The sequence below is a fragment of the Cynara cardunculus genome (genome assembly GCF_001531365.2).
Source record: "Cynara cardunculus var. scolymus isolate 2C chromosome LG 10, CcrdV1, whole genome shotgun sequence".
Classification (NCBI taxonomy): Eukaryota; Viridiplantae; Streptophyta; class Magnoliopsida; order Asterales; family Asteraceae; genus Cynara; species Cynara cardunculus.
In genome coordinates, this window is record NC_037537.1 from 27708371 (window position 1) to 27731640 (window position 23270).

At 32.4% G+C, this 23270-nt stretch overlaps 3 protein-coding genes across 5 annotated transcripts; all 3 read left to right on the forward strand.

Annotated features, from left to right (window-relative positions):
- The first annotated feature begins 4885 nt into the window (after positions 1 to 4885).
- On the forward strand, positions 4886 to 9655 carry LOC112519614 (probable glycosyltransferase At5g03795). 2 transcript variants are annotated; one of them, XM_025127822.1, is made up of 6 exons: positions 4886 to 5034; positions 5322 to 5395; positions 6135 to 7002; positions 7352 to 7482; positions 7583 to 7937; positions 8900 to 9655. In XM_025127822.1, the coding sequence occupies exons 3-6, from the start codon at positions 6187 to 6189 to the stop codon at positions 9569 to 9571; spliced, it is 1974 nt and encodes a 657-aa protein (XP_024983590.1). In that variant the 5' UTR covers positions 4886 to 5034; positions 5322 to 5395; positions 6135 to 6186; the 3' UTR covers positions 9572 to 9655. The 2 variants fall into 2 exon arrangements, with proteins under 2 accessions (XP_024983590.1, XP_024983591.1); XM_025127823.1 differs by lacking the exon at positions 4886 to 5034 and having other exon boundaries at positions 5219 to 5395; positions 6135 to 6246; positions 6327 to 7002.
- Positions 9656 to 11805: 2150 nt separating this feature from the next.
- On the forward strand, positions 11806 to 17110 carry LOC112519456 (probable glycosyltransferase At3g07620). 2 transcript variants are annotated; one of them, XM_025127581.1, is made up of 6 exons: positions 11806 to 11962; positions 12601 to 13178; positions 13304 to 13434; positions 14127 to 14478; positions 16434 to 16779; positions 16875 to 17073. In XM_025127581.1, the coding sequence occupies exons 2-6, from the start codon at positions 12654 to 12656 to the stop codon at positions 16979 to 16981; spliced, it is 1461 nt and encodes a 486-aa protein (XP_024983349.1). In that variant the 5' UTR covers positions 11806 to 11962; positions 12601 to 12653; the 3' UTR covers positions 16982 to 17073. The 2 variants fall into 2 exon arrangements, with proteins under 2 accessions (XP_024983349.1, XP_024983348.1); XM_025127580.1 differs by having other exon boundaries at positions 16434 to 17110.
- A 3362-nt stretch (positions 17111 to 20472) lies between these two features.
- LOC112519715 (probable glycosyltransferase At5g03795) lies at positions 20473 to 22816 on the forward strand. Its single transcript, XM_025127954.1, has 5 exons — positions 20473 to 20639; positions 20694 to 20954; positions 21067 to 21197; positions 21334 to 21682; positions 21820 to 22816. Exons 1-5 carry the CDS (start codon positions 20490 to 20492, stop codon positions 22480 to 22482), a joined length of 1554 nt encoding a protein of 517 aa, XP_024983722.1. The 5' UTR covers positions 20473 to 20489; the 3' UTR covers positions 22483 to 22816.
- The last annotated feature ends 454 nt before the right edge of the window (positions 22817 to 23270 follow it).

Sequence of the window (23270 nt, forward strand, 5' to 3'; positions counted from 1 at the left end):
ATTTGGATATATCAAATATCAATGTGTTGTCTAGAAAGAGATTTTAACGGTTTTTGTATTTATAAATGCAACAAATTTTTTTATGTCCCGACTAATCTCGATAAATTATGACTATAAAAAATCAATTTTGATAAAATTATTGTGTATATTTTTGTTTTTATTTATATTAAAATAAATGTTTACTTTCTAGTTTTGTCGGATTATGACATAGAAGTCTCACTCTAATTAATAGTAACAGTTTGAGCAAACTATGATTTTTTCCGTATGATTTGTTATAATTTTGATTCTAGTCCTTATAGTTTAAACTTATTGTTATTTTCGTTCATGGACTAATTCTTATCTTTAAATATAAAGGATCAAAACAGTAAAAAACTGTAAATCAAAAAAACTAAAAATAACAATACCATAAGGATGAAAAACGAATAAGTTAATCAAAAAGACTAAAAATAAGTTATGATCCTAATTTCTTACAACTTTTTACTAGATAAGAGACTATTATTTTTATGACTCCGTCTTCTTTAATATGACGCTCGTTTTCCGAATATTGTAAGTAGATTGTGCGTAAGTACAACTTATTAAAGTTCAATATCTCGTGTAACTAAATGCAGATAAACATAATCAAATACAAGATAAACACATCATTTTAAATATAAAAAATCTAAAATATAATTAGGATAATCATTGAGTTCTAATATAATACTTAATTATTATCTATTAAAATGTTTATATTATTAAACCAAAAATAAATTATTTCGTTATTAAATTATAATAAAAAAATAAATTACATAAAATTGAGAACTTTTAAATAGTTGATTTGATATTAGTATTGATATAATTTTTTTAAAATTTTTATGATATCTTCAAATTTATATTTTATTCAAAAATTAAATCATTAATGTTTTCTTAAAAACACATAAAATCTTATTATATCATCAACAGAGATAAATAATAAAATAAAATATTATAACAAGATGTATCTTGCTGCATTGTACAAATACTTTTCTAATAATAATAAAAATAAATAAATTGTACCTCTGAAGTTTTTTCAATGCATGCAGTAATAAAAGGGGGAAGATTTTCTGAGGAAAAAGGAATTTGTACATTATTGACCTTTTAAATCAAACTTTTAGTTGACTAATAAAATTAATTTATGTTTATACATTTAAACTCACTACTTTTTTTATATACAATAAATATAAATAACATCAAATGTTATAAAATATTAGACCTTAACAGATTAAACTTGAGATCAAGTGAGACCAGATTGTTTTCATGAGACTCGTGAGACCACTTCTTTACACTTGAAACTTTACAGCAAAATTGTGAAGGTAATTTTCACAGTGTTTTTATTGTGAATGTTCGACTTTTTTTTACCTTCACAACATTTTGCTGTAAAGTTTCACGTGTAAAAAAACGGTTCATGGATCTCACAGAAATAAGCTGATCTCACATGAATCTAACCCTAACAGATCATATAGGTTTATTCAAAATTAGAGTTGGACTTGGAGAACTTGCCAAGAAATTTGTACTATTTTGGTTTGTTTCAGCAGCAGTTTCTTTGTACTATATAGGAAGAAAAAATTCTTTCCATTTTGAATTTAGCAATTTAAATGATTTATTTATTCGTTTCAATAAGTTTAAAAATTAATTTATTAATAAAAAAGTAAACGGTTAATTATCTAAAACATATAATCGCTTTTTTAACTTTTTGGACTTTTGACTTAAGATATAAATCAATTTAAATAGTACACTTAATAGAAATAGTCATTTTTAGGCTTTTGATTCATCTCTTAGCTATTTTTCTTCCTGAATTGCAAAAATATTATTACCGCCACACTTGACGCCTCCTCAATTAATGAAAGGGTCAAAATATAAAAAAAAAAGTTTTTGAACATGATCCGCAAGTGCACGAACCAAATCTGTAAATAAGATAAAGGTTTGCAAGTGGTTGAGACTAATTTACAGATTCCGTCCCCAGTTCATAAACTTTATTTTTTTTACACTTTAATTCCTTCGTGAATTGAGGAGTTGTTACTTGTAAAGATAATTACATTTTTAAAATATCGTGAGAAAAATGGCTAAAAAATGAATAAAAAACATGAAAATTGATATTTTAATTAATTTTTTATTTAAATAATATGGCTATTAATTAAAAAAAAAAGTCAACGGAGTCGGAGGAGCAAAGAAATGGGCCACAAAGTATACGTTTGTAAGGCTGAGGATGACAATGGGCCACATGGTTTCATTTGGGAAGTCGACCATTTTAATTAATTTCTATATTTTTCCTATTATATATGTAATTAATTAATCTGTTTAATATGAAAAATAAAATAAAACATTTTAACACGAGTGAATTTTTAAGAAATATGATCCAAACTGTAAATATTATGTTTAAAATCCATTAAAATTAATATTTTTTTATGGAATTCTGATAACTGATTATATTTCAATATAAAAAAATATGATCAATGTTGACATTAATGAAAGTATACGTTCACTTTTTCTTTGTCATCAATGAAATTATCCGTGTTGTCTTTTACTATCTACTTCTCAAAAGCTTCATCGATATTGACGATAATAGCCATCCAAAACCGAGTAGATTCATAATTCTTAACGAAACCTCCAAATTGTTCTGGACATTATGGGTAATTACTTAGGTTAACGATGATAGTTGAGAGGTGATCGATAATGCTCAATGCAGTTTGTTTTGCATCAAGGAGAATCAATCCGATTGTCATTCAGTAGTGGTAGTTTGATGGAGCTCGATCGATAAGAACTCAGTGAACTTTGTTTTTGCTTTTGAATTCAAACTTTTTGACGTTATTTTCCTACATACAGGTTCAAATGTCGATGCATTTGTTTCTTACAATAGTGGTTGGGATGCGAGCGACGATTGTTGGATTTTCAAGGATGTCATATTCTTACGACTAATTAACTGACATTTTAACAATTTGAAGAGATTAGAGTCAATAATATGAAGTATGATCTTAAATAGACAATTCTTTACATAATTGACTGACTGCCAATTTAGAAATGTGAAGTAATATGGGCTTTTGAACCCCAGTTCCAAAAGCTTATTGGGGCATTTGGAGCTTCAAGTATATGTCAGGAATGTACTAAAGACTATAACTGAACTTTACTAAGTATGTCTAATTACTATGAATCTGCTATCAGACATTATAAAATACCTGCATGCATTCATCATCGATCCTATAAACCAACTAACAGTAATGACATAATTTTTTGATAAAAGACCTTATCAACCCTGTTGCACGTGCGTTATTGAGATTTCAATTAGAAAATAAGCGAGAAATTTCGATGAAGGGGGTTTAGTGTTCGAATTTAAAACTCTCGGAGACATGGGATTATATAAAGGAGCTTTAAACGTTAAAAGGGTATTTTAGGAATTTTACAATTTTATAAGATATTTGTCAATAATGTCGAAATCAAAATTAAAAATTTCTCTTTAAAAATGGAATATTGTTAGACGGAGGATTTCCTTTCTTTCCTATTTATGGGAAAGAAAAAGCAAAGTTTGCATCATAAAGAATTTTCAACAAAAATGGAAAATATGCAAATTAAGGAGATTTTTGTATAGAGGTTAATTTGAATAAATCTATGAAATCATGATCCAAAATAAGAAATGAGGAATTAAGGAATATTTTAAACAAAGTTGGGTTCACGTGAGATCAACCTATTTTTGTGAGATTCACGAGACATTTTTTTTAACACTTGAAACTTTACAGTAAAACGATGTGAAGGTAAAAAAAAAATTGAACCTTCACAACATTTTGCTGTGAAGTTTTAATTGTAAAAAAATGGTCTAACGAGTTTCACAAAAACAAACCGGTCTTACATGATCCCAAATCTTTTAAATATTTGTATAAATCTCCAAAATCTAGAGAAAATATAATCATTAATTCGTAAATTTTATTTTTAAAATAACGTTTTATAGAAAGTTTGTTGGTATTAAATGAATTTAATAATATAATTAATTTTAAAAAATTAAAATTTAATGTAATGTTTTTTTTTAAATTTAACTTTTGCCTTTTTTTTTTTTTTTTTAATTTTAAAAGTTACAGAAAATAGGTTAGAAAGTAAAACGGTTTGGGGTAAAGTAAATAAAAGAGTATATTACAAATTTGCTCCTTAATATATGTAGGTTTTTTATAGAATTGAGCCTTAGATTTTATTTATTACATAAAACACTTGGAGGTATTCATTTTTCACTGTTTTGGTCCTTAGACCAAACGGCCGTTAAAGGGGTCTGTTAACCTCAGGGACAAAACAAACCTTCCGTCAAGAACCAAAACATCAAAGAACCAACCAACCACCACCAACTTATTTCCCCATCTGTTTCATGAACCAGAATCACAATAAGATTTACGTGTTCAGTATCAGACTCCACCATTGCCACAATGAAACTAAAAAACTAGAGCTCAGATTCAGATTTGGGGTTATCTTTTGGTTTTAATTTAGGTTTCAAGGTTTGTTCATAATATTAGGTGGGAGAGTTGATACAACGGGGAAGGGGTTCACTGGCAGTTCGTCGGGGAAGACAAGCATGAGGTTCGCCAGAGAAGACATGAAGGTTTTGATCGGCGGTAAGCCGAAGAAGACATGGAGGTCTCATGGTGGTTCACCTGATTGGTGTTTTAGGAAAAAAGATAAAAAGACAGATTCAAAACACCCTTAACAGAATGATAGACAATTGTTTAGTACATTGACCAAAACCATTAAAAACGGCATACCTTCATGTAATTTTTGTAATAATCAAAGTATAGAGACTAATTTTGTAAAAATCCACATACTATAAGGACCAAATCTATAATTTCTTGTAAATATAACAAAAAGGTTAGAAGATGGTTGAAGTATAGAAGCATTTGAGTCGAGTGCGTAAAAGAATCATGCATCATTTTCCAATCAAGCTAACAGTAAAAAAGTAATACAAAGCCCTCTGCCGTGCCGCCATTGCAACATCTGGCATAAAACCTCGAGCGTCCTCCAAATTCTTCAACCACGTTTCTCTCCCAGGTAATTAATTCAAATTTTCAATCGTCAATGCATTTATTTCCGTTATCGATTTCTGTGTTTCAAAGCGCTTTGATCAAGACGAGCACATATGAAGGCAATTATACTTTGTATTTTCTGTACCTGTGTTTGATTGAATCACATAATCAGTTTTCCTTCATCCTTTTGATTTGTTGATCGAGGAAATTTCCATCGTTTGCAGGTTTTCGGATTACGTTTATTTGAATTTTGTGTTTTGGATTCTGATCTAGTACCTTTTTCCCGTGGTTTTTTGTTTTTGTTTGGAATAGCGTGTGCATGTTGCTTTGGCGAGTTGGAGGTTGGTTGCCTAATGATCGGAATACTGTTGATTAGTAAGAATCGAGTAAGTTGTTCATGCTCATTCTCTGTTTAGGCTATTCAATTGATGGTTTGAATTTTTGGTTTATTCAATCTAAAGGCAATTGAAGTTTTCTGGTCGACGCAATTGAACACAACCAGTTTGATGCCTAGTTTTTTTTTTTTTTACTCAGTTTGTCCCAAATCAGACCTACGATTTGGTTCATACATACTGCTTCTTAAATGACAGATTATGTTTTCTGATGCAATATTAAACACCAACCGCATCTTAATTAGCATGTAATACTTTGTATATACATCATTTTAGCTGGCAATATTTTTCTCAATTATATTACAATTATAAGAGAAAAAGGTAACCCATTTTACACTCAAACTTGATATTGATGATCTTTTATTATAAAATGAAGGGAGTAATAGTTATTTATTTGTTGTTTGGATGTCTCCATCTTTATGAGACGTTGAGAACGATAGATGGTTATGGACTTTTGTCAAGAAATCTAACGGGGTTATGACATATTCTGGTTTAAGTTAAGGTTTAGTTATATTGAGACACATGAACAATCTTTCTCCATTAAGCAGTTTCTGTAACCTAAGCTTCTTCTATGAATGTTTAAAAGTGGTCTTCTTTATTGGCTTTATTATCATATTTTGTATTTCATGTCCACATATTAATATTGTTTTATCTGATGCACTTGTTGAGAAGTTTGAGTATGAGTTACTTATGAGATCAAGCAAATCTGATAAAACAAATGGCAATTTTGTAGCGGTGGTAGGATACGCGTGCTCCGAGTACCGGTAGGATAGTGCTTAACAGCAATGGGTCATGAAATTCAGTATATATTGGAAAGCAAGAGATTAGTGTGGCTAGTGGCAGTGGTATTTGCTGTGGTTATATTGTTCCAGTACTTTGAATTTCCATATGGTGATGTTGCATCGTCCTTATTTTCTGCCGGCAGGGCTCAACCACCGGTAAGTGGAAGCTACCCACCTCAAGCTTCGCCTCAAATTCCAAAACCATTAGGTAACATTACCCGATTTGATGGCTCTAATTATACAAGGCCTGTTGATGAGATGGTTGATAATGCTATAGACAAGGGTAATGATGTAGGCATTGAAAATGATTTTGAATCAGAAAGGGATGGAGATACAGATGAATTCACAAGAACAGATGATGGTCATGGTGTCTCTGGAGATCAGATAGAAGAAATCGAAGGTTTGGCACCTGAGAAGGTCAGACAATTTAATGGGGACTTGTCTACCAATAATGTTAACAGCTCAACCTTACAAGAAAAGGTTACAGGTGCTGCAAGTCCAATTACTCCGTTTCTATTATCACCAGCAAGTTCACCGGATTCTTTAACATCCAAAACAACAGTTGATGCTACAGCGATTGCTCCTTCAACAGCTTTGGATAACAGCACATCCAAACCAAACATAGTTTCACCAAATTCAGCCCCCAACTTCAAGGAGCCTGTGACATCACTGAAGAACCCTAATCTGCCAGCTAATGATTCATCTATGAAGGAAGTTCCTCTGGTGAAAGAAAATCATGAGACGCCAATGGGGGACGTAGTGACAGTCTCGGATATGCATGACATTTTACTTCATAATCGTGCTTCAGTTCGTTCTATGGTATGCTAGTTCTCAATTCTTCTCGTGACAATGAGTTCGTGCGTTTGGTACTGGACCGGACTGACATGAGAGAGATAAGAGGGTGAAAGAATTGGGGAAGGTTTTAAGGTTTACTTGGATAGTGTAGTAATATACCTATCTTGTGCCATCTTCCTAATTTTTATTCCATCTATTTTGATGGGACAAAAGAACTACATTTTTGTCCCACTCAATCCTGTCCTGTCCCGGTCTAATTGTCACGCCAAATGTGGGACACCTGTTTTTGTTTTGCCCTGTCCTGAGTACCTAATGACATTTATGGGTATGCTTGTTTTTGTTGCTCAAATATTAAACCAACTCTGTCTTGTAGAAACCACTTTGGTCTTCAATGGTTGATCAAGAATTACTAGATGCAAAATTACAGATTGAGAATGCTCCAGCCAATGACAATGACCATGCACTTTATCCTCCTCTGTATCGTAATGTTTCAAGGTTTAAGAGGTGAGCAAAACTTGACATTTTGTCAAAAAATTGGATAAAGTCTAATTTTCTATTCTGTATAGGAAGACTTTGTGTTACTGTATCGTATTATGCAATGCAGGAGCTATGAATTGATGGAAAAGACTCTCAAGGTTTACGTTTACAAGGAGGGCGCAAAACCCATATTCCACCAGCCACAGGTGGTACTTAGCGGAATTTATGCATCTGAAGGATGGTTCATGAAGCATATGAAAGAAAACAAACATTTTGTTACCAATAACCCCAAACAAGCCCATCTATTTTATATTCCTTTTAGCTCTCGGATGTTGGAAGAAAAGTTATACGTGGTCGGGTCTGGCAGTCGTGACAACTTGGTACAGCACTTGAAGGACTACATTCACTTGATAGCGGAGAGATACGATTCCTGGAACAGAACTGGTGGGTCAGATCATTTTCTTGTTGCTTGTCATGACTGGGTAAGCCATATGATCCTCCCCATAACCCATATTTACAGCAGTCACTGCACTAAAATGGGTATTATATGACATCAAATAGTCTAAATGTCCTAATGAATTCCTTACATGACTTGATGTTTGGTTGATTAACCTGCACAAACAACTTTATCCATAAAGTTGTTTGTGCATTTTAATCTGTCTTTATAGATTGGGAAGGTTTTTGTTTCAAATGGTTTTTTGCATAGATGGAAGGAGCGCGCTTTTTAGTTGGGAGTGACAAGTTTGGAAAGAACTTGGTTTTTTGCATAAGCTCCCTTAGAAGCTTATTGAAAGAGTCGCTTTATATATTATCAAGCCACTATGAAACAGACATGTATGGCTGACTGAATAAGCTGTGATACCCATTAAGCTTATTAAGCTGCTAACAAACAGACTCTTAAGTTTATAAAACCAAATAAATGTGCATCTTATGTAAAAATGTTACAATAGAATGATAAAAGACATATTTGGGTATCCTAACAAATTTGCAGGATACTTTTGATACAAAAGTGTTATATTACCTTTTTATAGGAAACTTTTAAATAAAGTGTATGAACACGTTTTTATATGGGATCCTCATTTTGATAATACATTATTTCAAACAGAGTTACATAAGGACTAATAGGACACTTTAATTCAAAAGTGTTCTAAAAACTTGTTATTTGCCCAAAATAGTCCTGTTAACTTATTGCAACACCTTTACATATAACACAATTCTTTGATGCTATAAACTTAAGTCTTATAAACAGTTTATTAGAACATCTAGCTCATTCTATATTTGTGATTCCTGTTTTAGTTAAGTTATTCTCTCAAATTGTTCGGGTTCTATTCCCAAACCAATGAGCATATTATTGGTGCATTTTGAAGCCATTTCTCTTTGGTATCCTTAAGAATTTGCTTTTCGAGTAATGCATGTATAACCGACGGCAATCTTATAATTTCAGGCGACAGACGAAACAAAAAAATCTATGAATAGTTGCATAAGGGCTCTATGCAATTCGGATGTCAAAAAAGAAGGTTTTGAATTAGGAAAAGACGTATCCCTCCCTGAAACATACGTTCGCTCCCCTCAAAACCCGTTACGTGAACTTGGAGGCAAACCCCCTTCCCAACGCTCGTTTCTTGCTTTCTTTGCAGGCCAAATGCACGGCGATGTCCGCAGAATTCTCTTGCACTATTGGGAAAACAAAGATCCCGACATGAAAATATTTGGGAAACTAAAGAAATCTAAAAACAACAGAAATTATATCCAATACATGAAGAGTAGCAAATACTGTATTTGTGCTAAAGGCTATGAAGTCAACAGTCCTAGAGTTGTGGAAGCCATTTTCCACGAATGCGTTCCGGTCATCATTTCTGACAACTTCGTCCCACCGTTCTTCGAGATCCTGAACTGGGAGTCGTTTGCGGTTTTCGTTCTGGAGAAAGATATCCCGAATTTAAAGAAGATTCTTGTCTCGATATCGGAAAGGAGGTATCTGGTGATGCAACAGAGAGTTAAGAAGGTACAACAACATTTTCTATGGCATGTTAAGCCTGTTAAGTATGATATTTTCCATATGATATTGCACTCAATATGGTACAATCGAGTTTTTAGAGTAGACCCCATTAATTAGTTAGAGTGAAATAAAGCTTTATGAATCTTTGTGACCGCATTTAGTTGATGTGAATAGAGATTTTTTTTACCAATTTCGGAATAAGATATTCTGTATCGTTTAATTTAAGGACTTTTCGAGTAGTTTGAGTGTGATGGGATCGTAAAAGAGTTATTTTAGTCGAAATATTTAGCGGGATTATACCTATAGTGAAATTCAGTTGATTAAAATTAATCAATTACGTTAAGAATATGGTATAGTATCATGTTTTTTATCCATATTTACGGGTTTGTTTTAGTCGTACCAAATATTTTATGAAATACCAAAGTCAAAAGATTACCAGTGACCCAACCTATAAAATAGTGTTAAGTTTTCTATTAATAATTTTAGAAATTTTTTTCAAACTGTTCTGTTTTTCAAATAAAAAAATAAAAGTCAAAAAAAAAAATATATATATATATATATATATATATTCAATTCGAGATTCCAACATTAAACATTTTTTTTTGAAAATATTTCATAAAATGATAAAAAAAAAACCATTTAATTCTAAAAGCATCTCCGACGTCTCTTCCAGACCGATAAAAAGATTTTATAGAAGAAAAGAGATAACTTTTTAATTAATCAAAAGGGCCCCATATTTAAACAACTTTATTAGTAAGGATTATAAAAGAGAAAATCACATAAATAAGCCGTGCTCGAAAACCCGATGTTTATTCGAGTTGTAAAAATTTTAAACCGTAGGTATTGGGTTGAAATTGATTTACCCAACCCAATGAACTAGATATCCTTTTATTTTTTGGATTTAATATGATTGTTGGATTTCTATTAATATTACATTAGACAATTACACTATTACGTACGCGCTTCATATACACATATTTTTAATATATTCAGATCTCTATATAACTCATTCGTATATATGTTCAATAACTTTGAACAAATATATGTAAATTGAAAAAATTAACTAAGTGTGATATACGTAAGAAGTATGGATAAGTTGTATCAAATGGTTGATGATAGAAAATGAAGTATGAGTAGAGAAATAACATATTCAAGGTTAGAAGATTATTTTAATGTACCAAAGTATCAACATGACCAACCCGTACGATTTGGGTGGGGTTGGGTTGAGTTAAGATTTTTCAAACTTTGCAAGCATTGGGTTGGATTGTTCAATTGTATTCAACCTGATCAACCTAACTCATGAGCACCCCAACATAAATAACCAAAATTACATAAAAGAATTACTTTTGTTATGTATTTATCAAAATAAATGGTAATTTCAACAAACAAATTTGTCAACGGGCGAATTTTTGATTTTGTCATAAGATGAGTCCCACATCTCATAAAAAGTCAAGAAATTCTCGGTATTTCTCCAAAAACCCTTGGTGTTAGCGAAATACATGGTATTTTGGCCAGATGGATGGGGATATTTTTGACTTTTTTATAGCATGTGGGACTTGTTTTATAACAAAATCAAAAATTCATCAATTGGTGAATTTGATTCATGTAGTTAACCATCTAGGTGAAAAAACGTGTGAGAAACAGAGTTAATGTGGAAAAACGTAAATCACTTTTAGTCTCTTGTCCACTTATAAATTGCGTCTCTCACAGGGATTGATCCGATGCATCCAAAAGTGGAGATCTCTTCTTACACTTCTCATTAACTCTACTTTTCACAGGAATCCAATCCTAACTATCTATTTGGGTAAATACATAAAAAATGGCTGTTTTGTTATTTATTTTAATCTTTCATGATTTAAAATTAAGGGTTGGGTTCCGGTCAAAAAAGAGAAGCGTAAGAAGGGATTTTCACCATTGAATGCACATTAGAATGAGACACACTAGACCAATCTCTATATGAAGCGCAATTCATGAGTAAGTTTGAAATTAAAGTTGATCAATGGTCCATATCTTCTTATGCTTATTACCTTAACTTTGTTTCTCACACGATCCTTCACCTTAAAATTAATACCGTTAATTGCACCTTTTTATTTTATTATTTGAAAAAATAAACCACTTTTTAACCATGTCAAATAATTTTTTTTTCTTTCTAAATTATAAAATTTATATTTTTCTTTTAGCGGTGGTTTTTATATTCTTTATTTCATATTCACAGATGAACATGAGCAAGCTCCTAAGTTTAACCATGGCGTCCCTTCGTCACAGGTAGTATCCCACGTACTTCAATTCATTATCTAACTATTCCAATTGTTTATTGTTTATTGTTTATTTCCTATTCCCGATTGCTTTAAACAAACCAAATGATTATTCAAATCATCTCTCATCTTTCCCTTCAATTATTTAACTTGTTGCACTGAATAACAGAAAAACCGATCTTCCATGGACACTCTACAAGATTAGCTCCATTTTGTCTCTCCTTGTTTATAATCTGGTGATTTCCAGTTACAGGTGCTATTCATATCCTCGATTATTAGGGTAAATTAGCTCACTGATAGTGTAATTTCAGTTCCACGATTTGAATTTGGTTTTTTAGAGTATCTAGGTTTTTTTTAGTAATTTGTGATTGAATATGTGTTATTTTGTTTGTAATTAGTTTCAAAGTTCATTGTTTTTAGCAATTTATTCTCGAAGAGTTTAAAATCCATATCAAGTTGGAACTTTGAAGTGTTAATTAACCTGCTTCAGATTCAAATGGGTTCGAGCCAAAAACACAACCTCTTCGCAGATATCTGGCAAAATATTGCATATATAGGCTTCTGTCCCCAAATCTTGCAAGTTCATATTGCTTGACCCTTTTTTTGACAATGATGAATGACCTCACATATTTCACCTCTTTGCTTCTATTAGTCTAGGCTATGCCTAGACTAATCCTGGTAAACTGTGACCGCAAGAAATCAACCTTGATAAACTCAGAGGCTATAATTGTTGTGTTCATCTGGAATCGAACCTGGGCAGATGAGATATTTCACTTCTATCCTTCCATAAATAGATTTGTTATTGTGCTTTCTTCAATGCACTTGTGGCTAAATTTAAGTAGTTATTACTTATTAGTAAACATCTTAAAGAATTTCTTGGCAATACTGCAGGGGTGGTATGGTCAGTGTCTTTGGAGGACAAGTTATTTCAGTGCTGTATACAAATGGGCCATATACTTCAGAAATTGTCATGCGTTGTGGGGGTGGTGTTTGCTGTTGTTATAGTATTTCAGTATTTTGAATTTCCATATGGTGATGTCATATCATCTTTATTTTCTGCTAGCAAGATTCAGATAACAGAAACTGGAAGCTACCCGCCTGAAAAGTCATACCCGTTTCCCCAAATATTAGCGGACATCCCCCATGGTGCTGAAGGTACAGAGCCTACTGATGTTCACGATAAGGGTATTGGGACTACATACAAGGGACATGATGCACACATCAGAAAGGATACAAGGAAAAAGGAATTGGATGATTCCATAGATTTGAGGGGGAATGGTGTATCAGGAAATCAGGTAGTAGAAAAGCAGAACTTTAAAGAACACAAGGCATCATTGAGAGGAATTGTCCCACTAGCCAATGTGTCATCTGTGAAAGAAGTCTCTTGTAAGAAGCAAAAGAGGAACGTAGTGTCAATTTCTGATATGTACAATATTTTAGTCCACAATCGTGCTTCTTCTCATTCAATGGTATGATGAATCCTGAAATTGGATTTTCAAAAATGATTATGTGAAATGGTGCTTTTAACATGAGTATCTTGAACTGGCAATTCTGATATTGTTCTTTTAACACGATTCCATCTTTGTTTATATAGAAACCACGGTGGCCTTCAAGAGCTGATCAACAATTACTAGAAGCAAAATTGCAAATTGGGAATGCTCAGTTCAATGAAGAAGATCATAACCTTTATCCTTCTGTGTTCCGTAATATTTCAATATTTAGGAGGTAAGCATACCTTAAAGTTAGTAATGAAACATGGATTTGCTTATATTGTTAATCATTTATCCAAATTATTGCTTTGTCTCTTTCGTTAGTGTCTTTGGTGGTTGATCCTACTAATAGTTCAAAAGGCAAATATGGCTTCTTAAACTTGCATTTTTGGTCTAAATGATCTGTGACCATAGGATATTATTCTGTCTGTCCCGTTAATTTTTAAAGAAATTATGTTAACCGGGTTGTGAGTTTTCTTATATTAATTGCAATTTTCCTTCTCGTTGGGGAAATTTCAACCTAACATTATCGATTTACCTATTGTTACAAGTTATTAATACTTTTAATTTCAGTTTATAAGATTTCTATAATTTTTATTAAAGGGTATTTTAAAATTTAGCTAATAGTCAAATACTTCTATTAATCCAAGTACATAGTTGAATCTTGCAATTTTGATTCATATGATTTTGGTTTTGGCTGCTATGTATCCTTTCTTGGCAAACTTTCAAGATAAAGTTACTTATTTACCCATTGTTCACTAGTTATTGATGGTGTCAGTTTAGTTCACAAGATTTACATATTTTATACAGGTTAGTTCACAAGATTTTCATAATTTGTAAAGGGTATTATATTTTGACTTCTAGTCAAATCACTTTTATTGAACTATGTATGTAAATTACCCTTGCATTTTTTGTTATTAAATGCAGGAGCTATGAATTAATGGAAAAGACTCTCAAGGTTTACATATACAAGGAGGGAGACAAGCCGATATTCAACCAGCCCGAGAGAGTTTTGAAGGGAATATATGCATCTGAGGGATGGTTTATGATGCAAATGAAAGCAAGCAAAAGATTTGTTACCCGGAAACCGAAAGAAGCCCATTTGTTCTACATTCCTTATAGCTCGAAAATGTTGAAAGCAACTCTATCCCCCAACTCTTATGATCGTGAGAGTGTGGTACCATACCTGAAGAACTACCTTGACATGATTTCAGGGAGATACAGTTTCTGGAATAGAACCAGTGGAGCAGACCATTTTCTTGTTGCCTGTCATGACTGGGTAAGTCACATCTTTCCTAAGCTCATTTAGGATAATTACTGAATTTCTTTCAAAATGTTCTATTTTGTGTCTGGTGAATTATAAAACATTTGGTTCATGGTCAAACATTTCGGGCATCAAATGTTGCAATCTGTATGGAACATGATTAACTACAAGAATATATATATAGAGGAGCGATCAAATGAAAACCACTCTAATTTGTAAAAACCGTAAAAACTACTCTCATCCGTCGATTTCATTGTTTAATTTTATGAAATTTTTTCATGAAATTGTTTAATCTTGTGAAATTGTTTCATATAATACTTTTTTTGATGAAATTGTTTCACATATGATTATGAAATTGTTTCATATACTACTTAATGAAATTTCAATGAAACTGTTTCATATATTTCTCTAAAATTAAAATAATAAAGATGATAATATCCATGAGTAACATTCTACACAATAAAAATAATTAATTAACCTCTCATAATTACAAAAAAATGAACAAAATGAAAAATTATGATTGGTGGAATGAGGTTTTTACGGTTTTTACAAATTGAGTGGTTTTCATTTGATCGTTCCCCTATATATATATATATATATATATATATATATATACTAGAAGGGTACTCGTGTAATGTAGCGAAATACATCTTGATTTTAATATTTCATTTTATTCTTTATCTAAGTCGATGTTATAGTATGGTCTTATGTGATTTTGAAAAATGGATGATGTTTTTATTTTTGAATAAAATATAAACTTGAAGATATCATAAAAATTTGACAAAAATATATCGATATTAGTATCAAATTAACTATTTAAAATTCATATTTTTTGTGTAATTTTTTAATTCAATATTTTATTATAATTTTAATTTAGATTCAATAACGAAGTAATTTATATTGGGTTTAATAATATAATTTTCTTATAAAGATAATAATTAATTATTTTGTTAGAACTCCATAATTATCCTAATTATATTTTAGATTTTTTATATTTTAAAATGAGATGTTTATCCTTTATTTGATTATGTTTATCCGCAGTTGGTTACACGAATTCAAGCAYGRAGCTTTAATAAGTTGTATTTATGCATAATTTACKTGTAATCTTGAATTTTAAGTAATATGCATCAATATACAGTACTTCATGCATAAAAAATGGTTTTTAAGAGTTTTTGTCAAATGCTTTATAATATAGTATATATATATATATATAGAGAGAGAGAGAGAGAGAGAGAGAGAGAGAGTCGGGTTCAAACAAGAACAATACCTATTTAAGAGAATAAGAAAACGGCCGAATCACATGTGATTGTACACTAACATCAGTACAGAATCACATGTGTTCACTGCCACTTTGCCAAGTGACTTGAAGTCGTGGCCAAAGTCGCCCAATAACTTCTTTTGACCGTTAATGTAAAATCCATGTGATTTTGCACGTGATTTGACCGTTTTCATATTCTCTTAAATAATGAGCATTCTCGTTTGATCCCCTCTCTCTCTCTCTCTCTCTCTCTCTATATATATATATATATATATATATATATATATATATATATAGGGTTAGGTTCAGGAGAAAACACCAAAAATAAAATAAAAAACTGAGGAATACCCTGGTAACCGTTCATCTGGATGGTATGCACATGTGCTTATCCTCGGTTTTTCATCTTTTTTGGGGGTTTCCCAACCCCCCTCTCTCTATATGTGTGTGTGTATATATATTTGAAGCACAAAACTAAAGAACCTATTACAAGTTTGAAGTTGGGGAATACTAGATTCTAAAATCTATCATCAAAAGTCTACCTTTTTGGGGACGGAGGTGCAAAACAATGAATGGTATTTGTATTCGGGCAAGAACACAATGTGAGTATTAATAAGGGCACTGCTTTTGTTCATTGCAATTTATAAGGTTAGAATCCTTGTGCTAAATTGAGCATTGTAGAGATTGAGTTTCTGCCATATATTCATCTTTCAAGGGTGCGGATGAAACAAGACAATTCATGGGTACTTGCATAAGAGCCATCTGCAATACAGATGTCGAAAAAGCCGGTTTTCAATTGGGAAAAGACGCTTCTCTCCCTGAAACAAATGTTCGTCATCCCGAGAATCCATTAAGAAATCTTGGAGGTAAACTCCCTTCCAAACGGTCGGTTTTTGCTTTCTTTGCAGGCAAAATGCACGGTTACCTTCGTCCAATTCTGTTACAACATTGGGAAAACAAAGATCCTGACATGAAAATCTTTAGAAGACTCCCAAAAATGAAAGATGACAAGAACTATGTTGAGTATATGAAGAGTAGCAAGTTCTGTATATGTGCCAAAGGTTCTGAAGTTAATAGTCCTAGAGTTGTGGAGGCCATCTTCTATGAGTGTGTTCCTGTGATTATATCTGACAATTTCGTGCCGCCTTTTTTCGAGGTTTTGGATTGGGAATCGTTTGCAGTTTTCATTCAGGAGAAAGATATTCCAAATCTGAAAAATATTCTTGTTTCAATCCCGAAAAAGAGGTATTTGGCGATGCATGAGAGGGTTAAACAGGTACAACAACACTTTCTTTGGCATAGCAAGCCTATTAAGTATGACATCTTTCATATGATCCTGCACTCCATATGGTATAATAGAGTTTTTAGAGTAAACCCCTAGTAGGTTGTGTGTGTGTGTGTATATATATATATAGAGAGAGAGAGAGAGAGAGAGAGAGAGAGAGAGAGTTTCAAAGGAAAACCCAAAAAGATGAAAACTAAGCAACATCCTGATAAGCATTTAACTGGATGATATGCACATGTCTATACAAGTAATTGAAGTTGTTTCTTGGTTTTTATACACGTATGCATGTTATGCACATGTGCATACCAGACAAATTGCTTACAAGTTACTTGTATGCACATGTGCACACCAACCACCGTCCAGGTGAACGGTTACAAAGGTGTTCCTCAGTTTTTCATTTTTTTGCAGATTTCCCACCTGACCCTATAGATATGTATATATATATATATATATATATATATATATATATATATATATATATATATATATATATATATATATATACATACATATATATAGTATCAAAAAGAAGATAAAATTTGACTTATTGAAAGAACTTCTTATTCATTTCTTGATGTAATTAAGTCAAAGTCAAACTGTATTCTTTTACACAAGGAGTAAAAGTTAGAACACATCTCCTTCAGGCATTGCATTATTTCTGGGTGTGAATTTTGGCTTTTGTATGTATATGGTACACTTTAGTTCATCCATTCTAATAATAAACCCGAAGTTGCACAACTTTTTACTTATAATTATTATTATGGGGTCGTCATCTGGTTCAGACCAACTATAATTTATGGGTCGGAATGTTGCTAACAAAACAGGTTCAATTAGAGTTGCCTCCATCACAAATTGTGATTGTTTGGACACGTTCTTGAAATATTTCTAAGGACATAATCTCGATAGTAGTACTTTGGAGGCGAAGAACTAGGTTAACAGATTATTGGGTCATAGATCCTTACCTACCCAACTGTGTCGGTTTTGCCTGAGGAATCATTACCACAGTTTCTATCTGCTTTAACAACCATTGTGAATATTTATGTACCGGCGAATGGTTTCTTGGTCATTTGTTCGTTCTTATGTCATAATTTTCTTTTTCCCTCTCAAAGTAATGTAATAAATTAAAATTTTCTTAGTTTTTTAAACCTATTTTAATAGATTATTTATTGATCTTGTAATATGGTAGTGGATGTTAAGTTTATTGTCTATTTTTTCATGATTTTTTCGTAAATGAGTATTCATATCATGAAATAATACAAAATGAATAGGTTATCAATCAAAATAAGTATAAAAAATTGAATAATTATTATATTAATTGAGAAAAAGATTATTCATTGAACTAAATTAAATCTTGTTTTAATTTGTGCAAAAGTATATAAAAACAAATTTTCCTTATCTATTAATATAAAAAATGCCAATAATTTTATGACAAGTTTTAGTAAAATTGGTTAATATAGTCATTACTCAGATATAAATTGGTCTCCTAGCTTTTCCTCTTCCTAATTTACCTAAATATCACTACCTCCTCAAGTTCCCTCCTCAAGTTTCATGTGCGCCACTTGCGGACTTTGCTAAAACACAAAAAAAAAAAATCAAATTGGAAACCTGGCTGTCGAAATTACGAACACGGCAGTCATGATTATGGACGTAGATCAAATCTGATAATTTATTTTTGTCTTTTAGTTGGGTCCACAAGTGAGGGAAGTTCGGACATAGTGATATTTGGGTAGATCATGTAGAAGAATGGTTAGGAGACCAATTTATATAAGAAAAATGACTATTTTGACCATCTCTCTAAGTTTTAAGTAGTAATTTAATGGGATTTTGACAATAGTCCTAATTGCAGTGTGTTTGATATTGCTTATTTAAAACAACTTATGTTTTTTTGTCAAAGTGATTATCAACTTATGTGATACAAAATCGGAGTTTGGATTACCTTATGGCAATACCAAAATGTAATAAGCTGATAAATATTTTTTTTTCCTTCCAAAAACCGAAAACTTTTTATTACTAGTACCACACCGGAATAAGTTAATAAGTTAGAAGAAAGTGACATATCAAAAACTCTTTATTATCAGTCCCAAACCGGTAACAATATTTTTTTTCCGTCCAAACACAAAAACTTCTTATTACCGATATCATAACGGAATAAATTAATAATCACTCTAAATAAAACAATCCTAAGCAACCCTTTAATTAATAAATATAAAGGAAATTAATTAAAATAACCATTTTTACTGATTGTTTCATCTTTTAGCCACTTATTTACAAGTTTTATCAAAATAGCCTTAGGTCTGTAATTTTTTAATTTTTTTTTGCGGACCTGAGTGAAAAATGTAAATAACTTTGCTGACTTAGGTGAGAAATGTAATTTTTTTTACGAACTTGGGTGAAAAATGAATTTTTTTTGCGGACAAAGATAAAATGTGTAATTTTTTTTTGTCTTTTAACTGAGTCTGCATTTAAAGACGTGAATTTTAGTGTTTTAAGGACTTATGACTATTTTGGTAAACTTAAAAAAGAAGATGAATAAAAAGTGAAACCAATTATAAAAAATGATTATTTTAATAAATTTTCCTCGAATATAATTGTAGTCCCAATAAAAATTCCAGGGGATTGTGTTTTTTATTATAAAGTAACAAAATTTGATCTAAATTCGACTTCAAACCACGCGTTTTTCCATGCTATTTGGATCTCTGATCTATGGACGCTTGATTCCTTTTCTGACATTAATCTCTTTGCGAACAGCAAATATTCAACCAATCTTCATCAACAACTGTGAGTGATCTCCATCTCCATCTCCATTTATATTTTTCGTTTTGCAGTTACATGTTTATTGATTATTTACTTTATTGATCAAGAGCTTGATATTCGTTTCAATATTTTCTCGAGAAACCGTAAATTCTTTCTATGTGATCTGAATCTGCATCAATGTAAACAACAATTAATAAGGTCAGAAAATGTATAATCGTGATCGACGCCTGTATAATTTAAACGATGGATCATTTTGGGGATTTCGATTTTTTCATATAAACGTATTGGGAAAACGAAGAATCTTTCTGTTCAATATGGAAGGATTCGATGCAGTTTACCTATTGAAGTACTACAATGATTGTGCTACCAATTTGCTTTTAATCCAATCACAACAGTAACATCTCTGCAATTATTGGAACTCAAGTATCTTTCTAGAAGGACGTTAAGAATAAATTGTCAAACATGTAACTTGCTCCTTGAAATCTGTACTTTAACTTACAAAAGCTCAACACAATCATTCAGTTGATTCTTAACGTTTTTTGAGAAGGTAAACATTGCAGATTTGATCAATTACATTGACGATCTGCAGCTTCATAACGTGTGTATAATTCGGATTCGAATCTGTAGCTAAACTGTTGCATATGGAGAATCAGGCAACATTCTTGGAGTTTGTTGGAGTTTCAGCACCGACTATTTTCTGATAAAGCTCCGATTTCAATCCATTTGATCTACATGGATAATGGGTTTCTTCACTATCTATATGCAAAGCGAACTACGAAATGGATTTGGCTATTCGGAATTACATTTGCTGTGGTATTGACGGTTCAGTATTCTGAACTTCCAATTTTCAGTGGTATATCATTTCTACTTTCCGGTGCCAGGGCTTCCTTCCTTCGAGAAACTTATATCCCGTATGGAGAGAAAAAGAGTTTCAAGTCACACGACTCGAATGATTCATATTCAGGTGATAACAGGTCCATAATCAATAGCGAGGCCCCTCTTTCGTCAAAAGAGGATATTGGAACAAAAAGCAATTCTTCCATAAATTCCACTGAGAAAAGTACGAAAAATGGTTCATCTTTGAGTATTCTTTCCATGGATGATAAAAAGAAGCCCAAAATGGAGACTTTGCCAGTAATGTCAATTTCCCAGATGAATGAACTGCTTCAGACTGGTCGTTCTTCGCCACATTTAGTCGTATGTATATGACTTCGTATGCTGATTTGGTTAGTCAAGTTTTTATTTACATGTAGACATTGTCGATCTTATGTTCACATTCTTAATTATCTTTGGTATTTTTCCATGACAGCCATCTCAATCGTCATCATTGGTTGATCAACAACTGCTCGAAGCAAAATCACAAATTGAGAATGCCGGCATCACGAACAATGATACAGAGCTTTACGCCCCTATTTACAGGAATGTTTCTATGTTTAAAAGGTATCTTTGTAACATTCATTAAAATGCCTTCTTTTTATCTACACGAACAATTATATCTACAGGAAAATTGAGTGATCGTACTATACAAACACATAAAAAACCTGATTCGATGAAGTTTTCATCATCAAATGCTCAGGAGTTATGAGATGATGGAACAAATGCTCAAAGTTTACATATACAAAGATGGAGAAAAGCCGATTTTCCATGATTGGATACTAGAGGGAATATATGCTAGTGAGGGTTGGTTCTTGAAGCTAATGGAAGCAAACAAACAGTTCGTTACGGAAGACCCAAGTGAAGCTCATTTGTTTTACATACCTTTTAGTTCGCGATTGCTTGAGTTAACGCTTTATGTTCCTCACTCGCACAGTCGTAATAATCTGATTCAGTTCATGAAGAACCACACTGAAATGCTTATAACTAAATATCCATTCTGGAACAGAACCGATGGATCGGATCATTTTTTGGCTGGTTGCCATGATTGGGTATGGTCTTCTTTCATCATGTTTCTATATATAGAAACTTTCAATTTGTTCTATTCCTGTTGTTCCAAAAGGGTGAGTTTGGTCCTTGGACATAACGAGCATTCTTTTGATCTACTATCAATTTTGTATTTCCTCAGGCCCCAGCTGAAACGAGGGGACGGTTGCTCAATACGATCAGAGCCCTTTGTAATGCCGATATCCGGACAGGTTTTAACATAGGCAAGGATGTTTCGCTTCCCACAACGTACGTAAGGTCTGCAAAAAATCCTCTGAAAGATGTTGGAGGCGAGCCATCTTCCAAAAGAACGATTTTAGCCTTTTTTGCTGGATATATGCACGGTTATGTCCGGCCAGTTTTGTTAAGCCATTGGGGAAACGATACGGACATGAGGATCTTCGGCCGAATGCCTCATGTTAAAGGTAATAAAAACTACATCGACCACATGAAAACGAGCAAGTACTGTATCTGCGCTCGAGGTTTTGCAGTGCACAGCCCACGAGTCGTGGAGTCGTTATTTTACAATTGTGTCCCCGTGATTATTTCTGATAATTACGTGCCCCCGTTTTTTGAGGTTTTGAACTGGGAATCTTTCGCTGTATTCATATTGGAGAAGGATATTCCGAATCTGAAGACGGTACTGCTTTCGATCCCCGAGGAGACGTATCTCGAGATGTACGAGAGAGTGAAAAAGGTACGGGAACACTTTTTCTGGCATTCCGAGCCTATCAAGTACGATTCGTTTCATATGGTTCTTCATTCCGTATGGTACAATAGAGTTTTAGGAACAAATTTAAGTTAAGAGGTATCTAGAACCCCTATCAGATAAGGTCTCGTTAATGACTCAATTCGTACCATATCGTTTGTTTGAATGAATTAGTCGGAATTAGAGAACTCAAAGCGGGCCAGAGGTATTTGTATTGAAATTATTGGGCCCGTTTTGTACCGAACCGCAGCATGGGACGGTTAGAATTGTTCAGCAACATGAAGGTACATGAATCCGAACCAGCTATGTTAAATATGTGACACAATAAGTTATTTGTGACGAACATCTTGTCTGTATAAGATTGTTGATATTATAAGACACCAGACAACCTCTTTTATACTTGGGCATTTTTATTATAAATTTGTTTGTAGTGGCTTAATGAGGACCATATATCCATTTTGGCTTAATGGATTAACGATAAAGCCATGGAAAAACACTGGTACAGTTGAATGAATAAGACGCATTTTATACCATTAAACTCGTTAAATTGTAAGTAATCAACCTTGATTGTTTACTTACTTTACTGTAATATTGAAATGTGATGTGACTGAAATGAAATGTGACGGGTGTCGAGTCCGGCAAATAATAAAATTTATGAAATAAGCCTATTATCTCTAAAACACACTTGTAATAGCGATAAGTAGGGTCGTCTCCTCAGGGACTCGGTATTAACCGTAAACSCAAGACGTAATCTCGTGCAAATTCATTGACATTAAAACAATATATAAAAAGGGGGAGGGGGGGTTAAATGATTTATAAACAGCCTAAATATGCAAAATAAATTGAGAACTTAAATAATAATGAATAAATTCTAGTGATGAGTA

Bases quoted from the DNA above. Each gene is read 5' to 3' on its own strand.
- LOC112519614 (XM_025127822.1), top strand. From the start codon at position 6,187: ATGGGTCATGAAATTCAGTATATATTGGAAAGCAAGAGATTAGTGTGG. The intron at 7,003-7,351 runs GTATGCTAGTTC...TCTGTCTTGTAG, and splicing joins GTGCTTCAGTTCGTTCTATG to AAACCACTTTGGTCTTCAAT. The intron at 7,938-8,899 runs GTAAGCCATATG...TTATAATTTCAG, and splicing joins TTGTTGCTTGTCATGACTGG to GCGACAGACGAAACAAAAAA.
- LOC112519456 (XM_025127580.1), top strand. From the start codon at position 12,654: ATGGGCCATATACTTCAGAAATTGTCATGCGTTGTGGGGGTGGTGTTT. The intron at 13,179-13,303 runs GTATGATGAATC...TTGTTTATATAG, and splicing joins GTGCTTCTTCTCATTCAATG to AAACCACGGTGGCCTTCAAG. The intron at 13,435-14,126 runs GTAAGCATACCT...TATTAAATGCAG, and splicing joins AATATTTCAATATTTAGGAG to GAGCTATGAATTAATGGAAA.
- LOC112519715 (XM_025127954.1), top strand. From the start codon at position 20,490: ATGGATAATGGGTTTCTTCACTATCTATATGCAAAGCGAACTACGAAA. The intron at 20,640-20,693 runs GCTTCCTTCCTT...AAGAGTTTCAAG, and splicing joins TTCTACTTTCCGGTGCCAGG to TCACACGACTCGAATGATTC. The intron at 21,683-21,819 runs GTATGGTCTTCT...GTATTTCCTCAG, and splicing joins TGGCTGGTTGCCATGATTGG to GCCCCAGCTGAAACGAGGGG.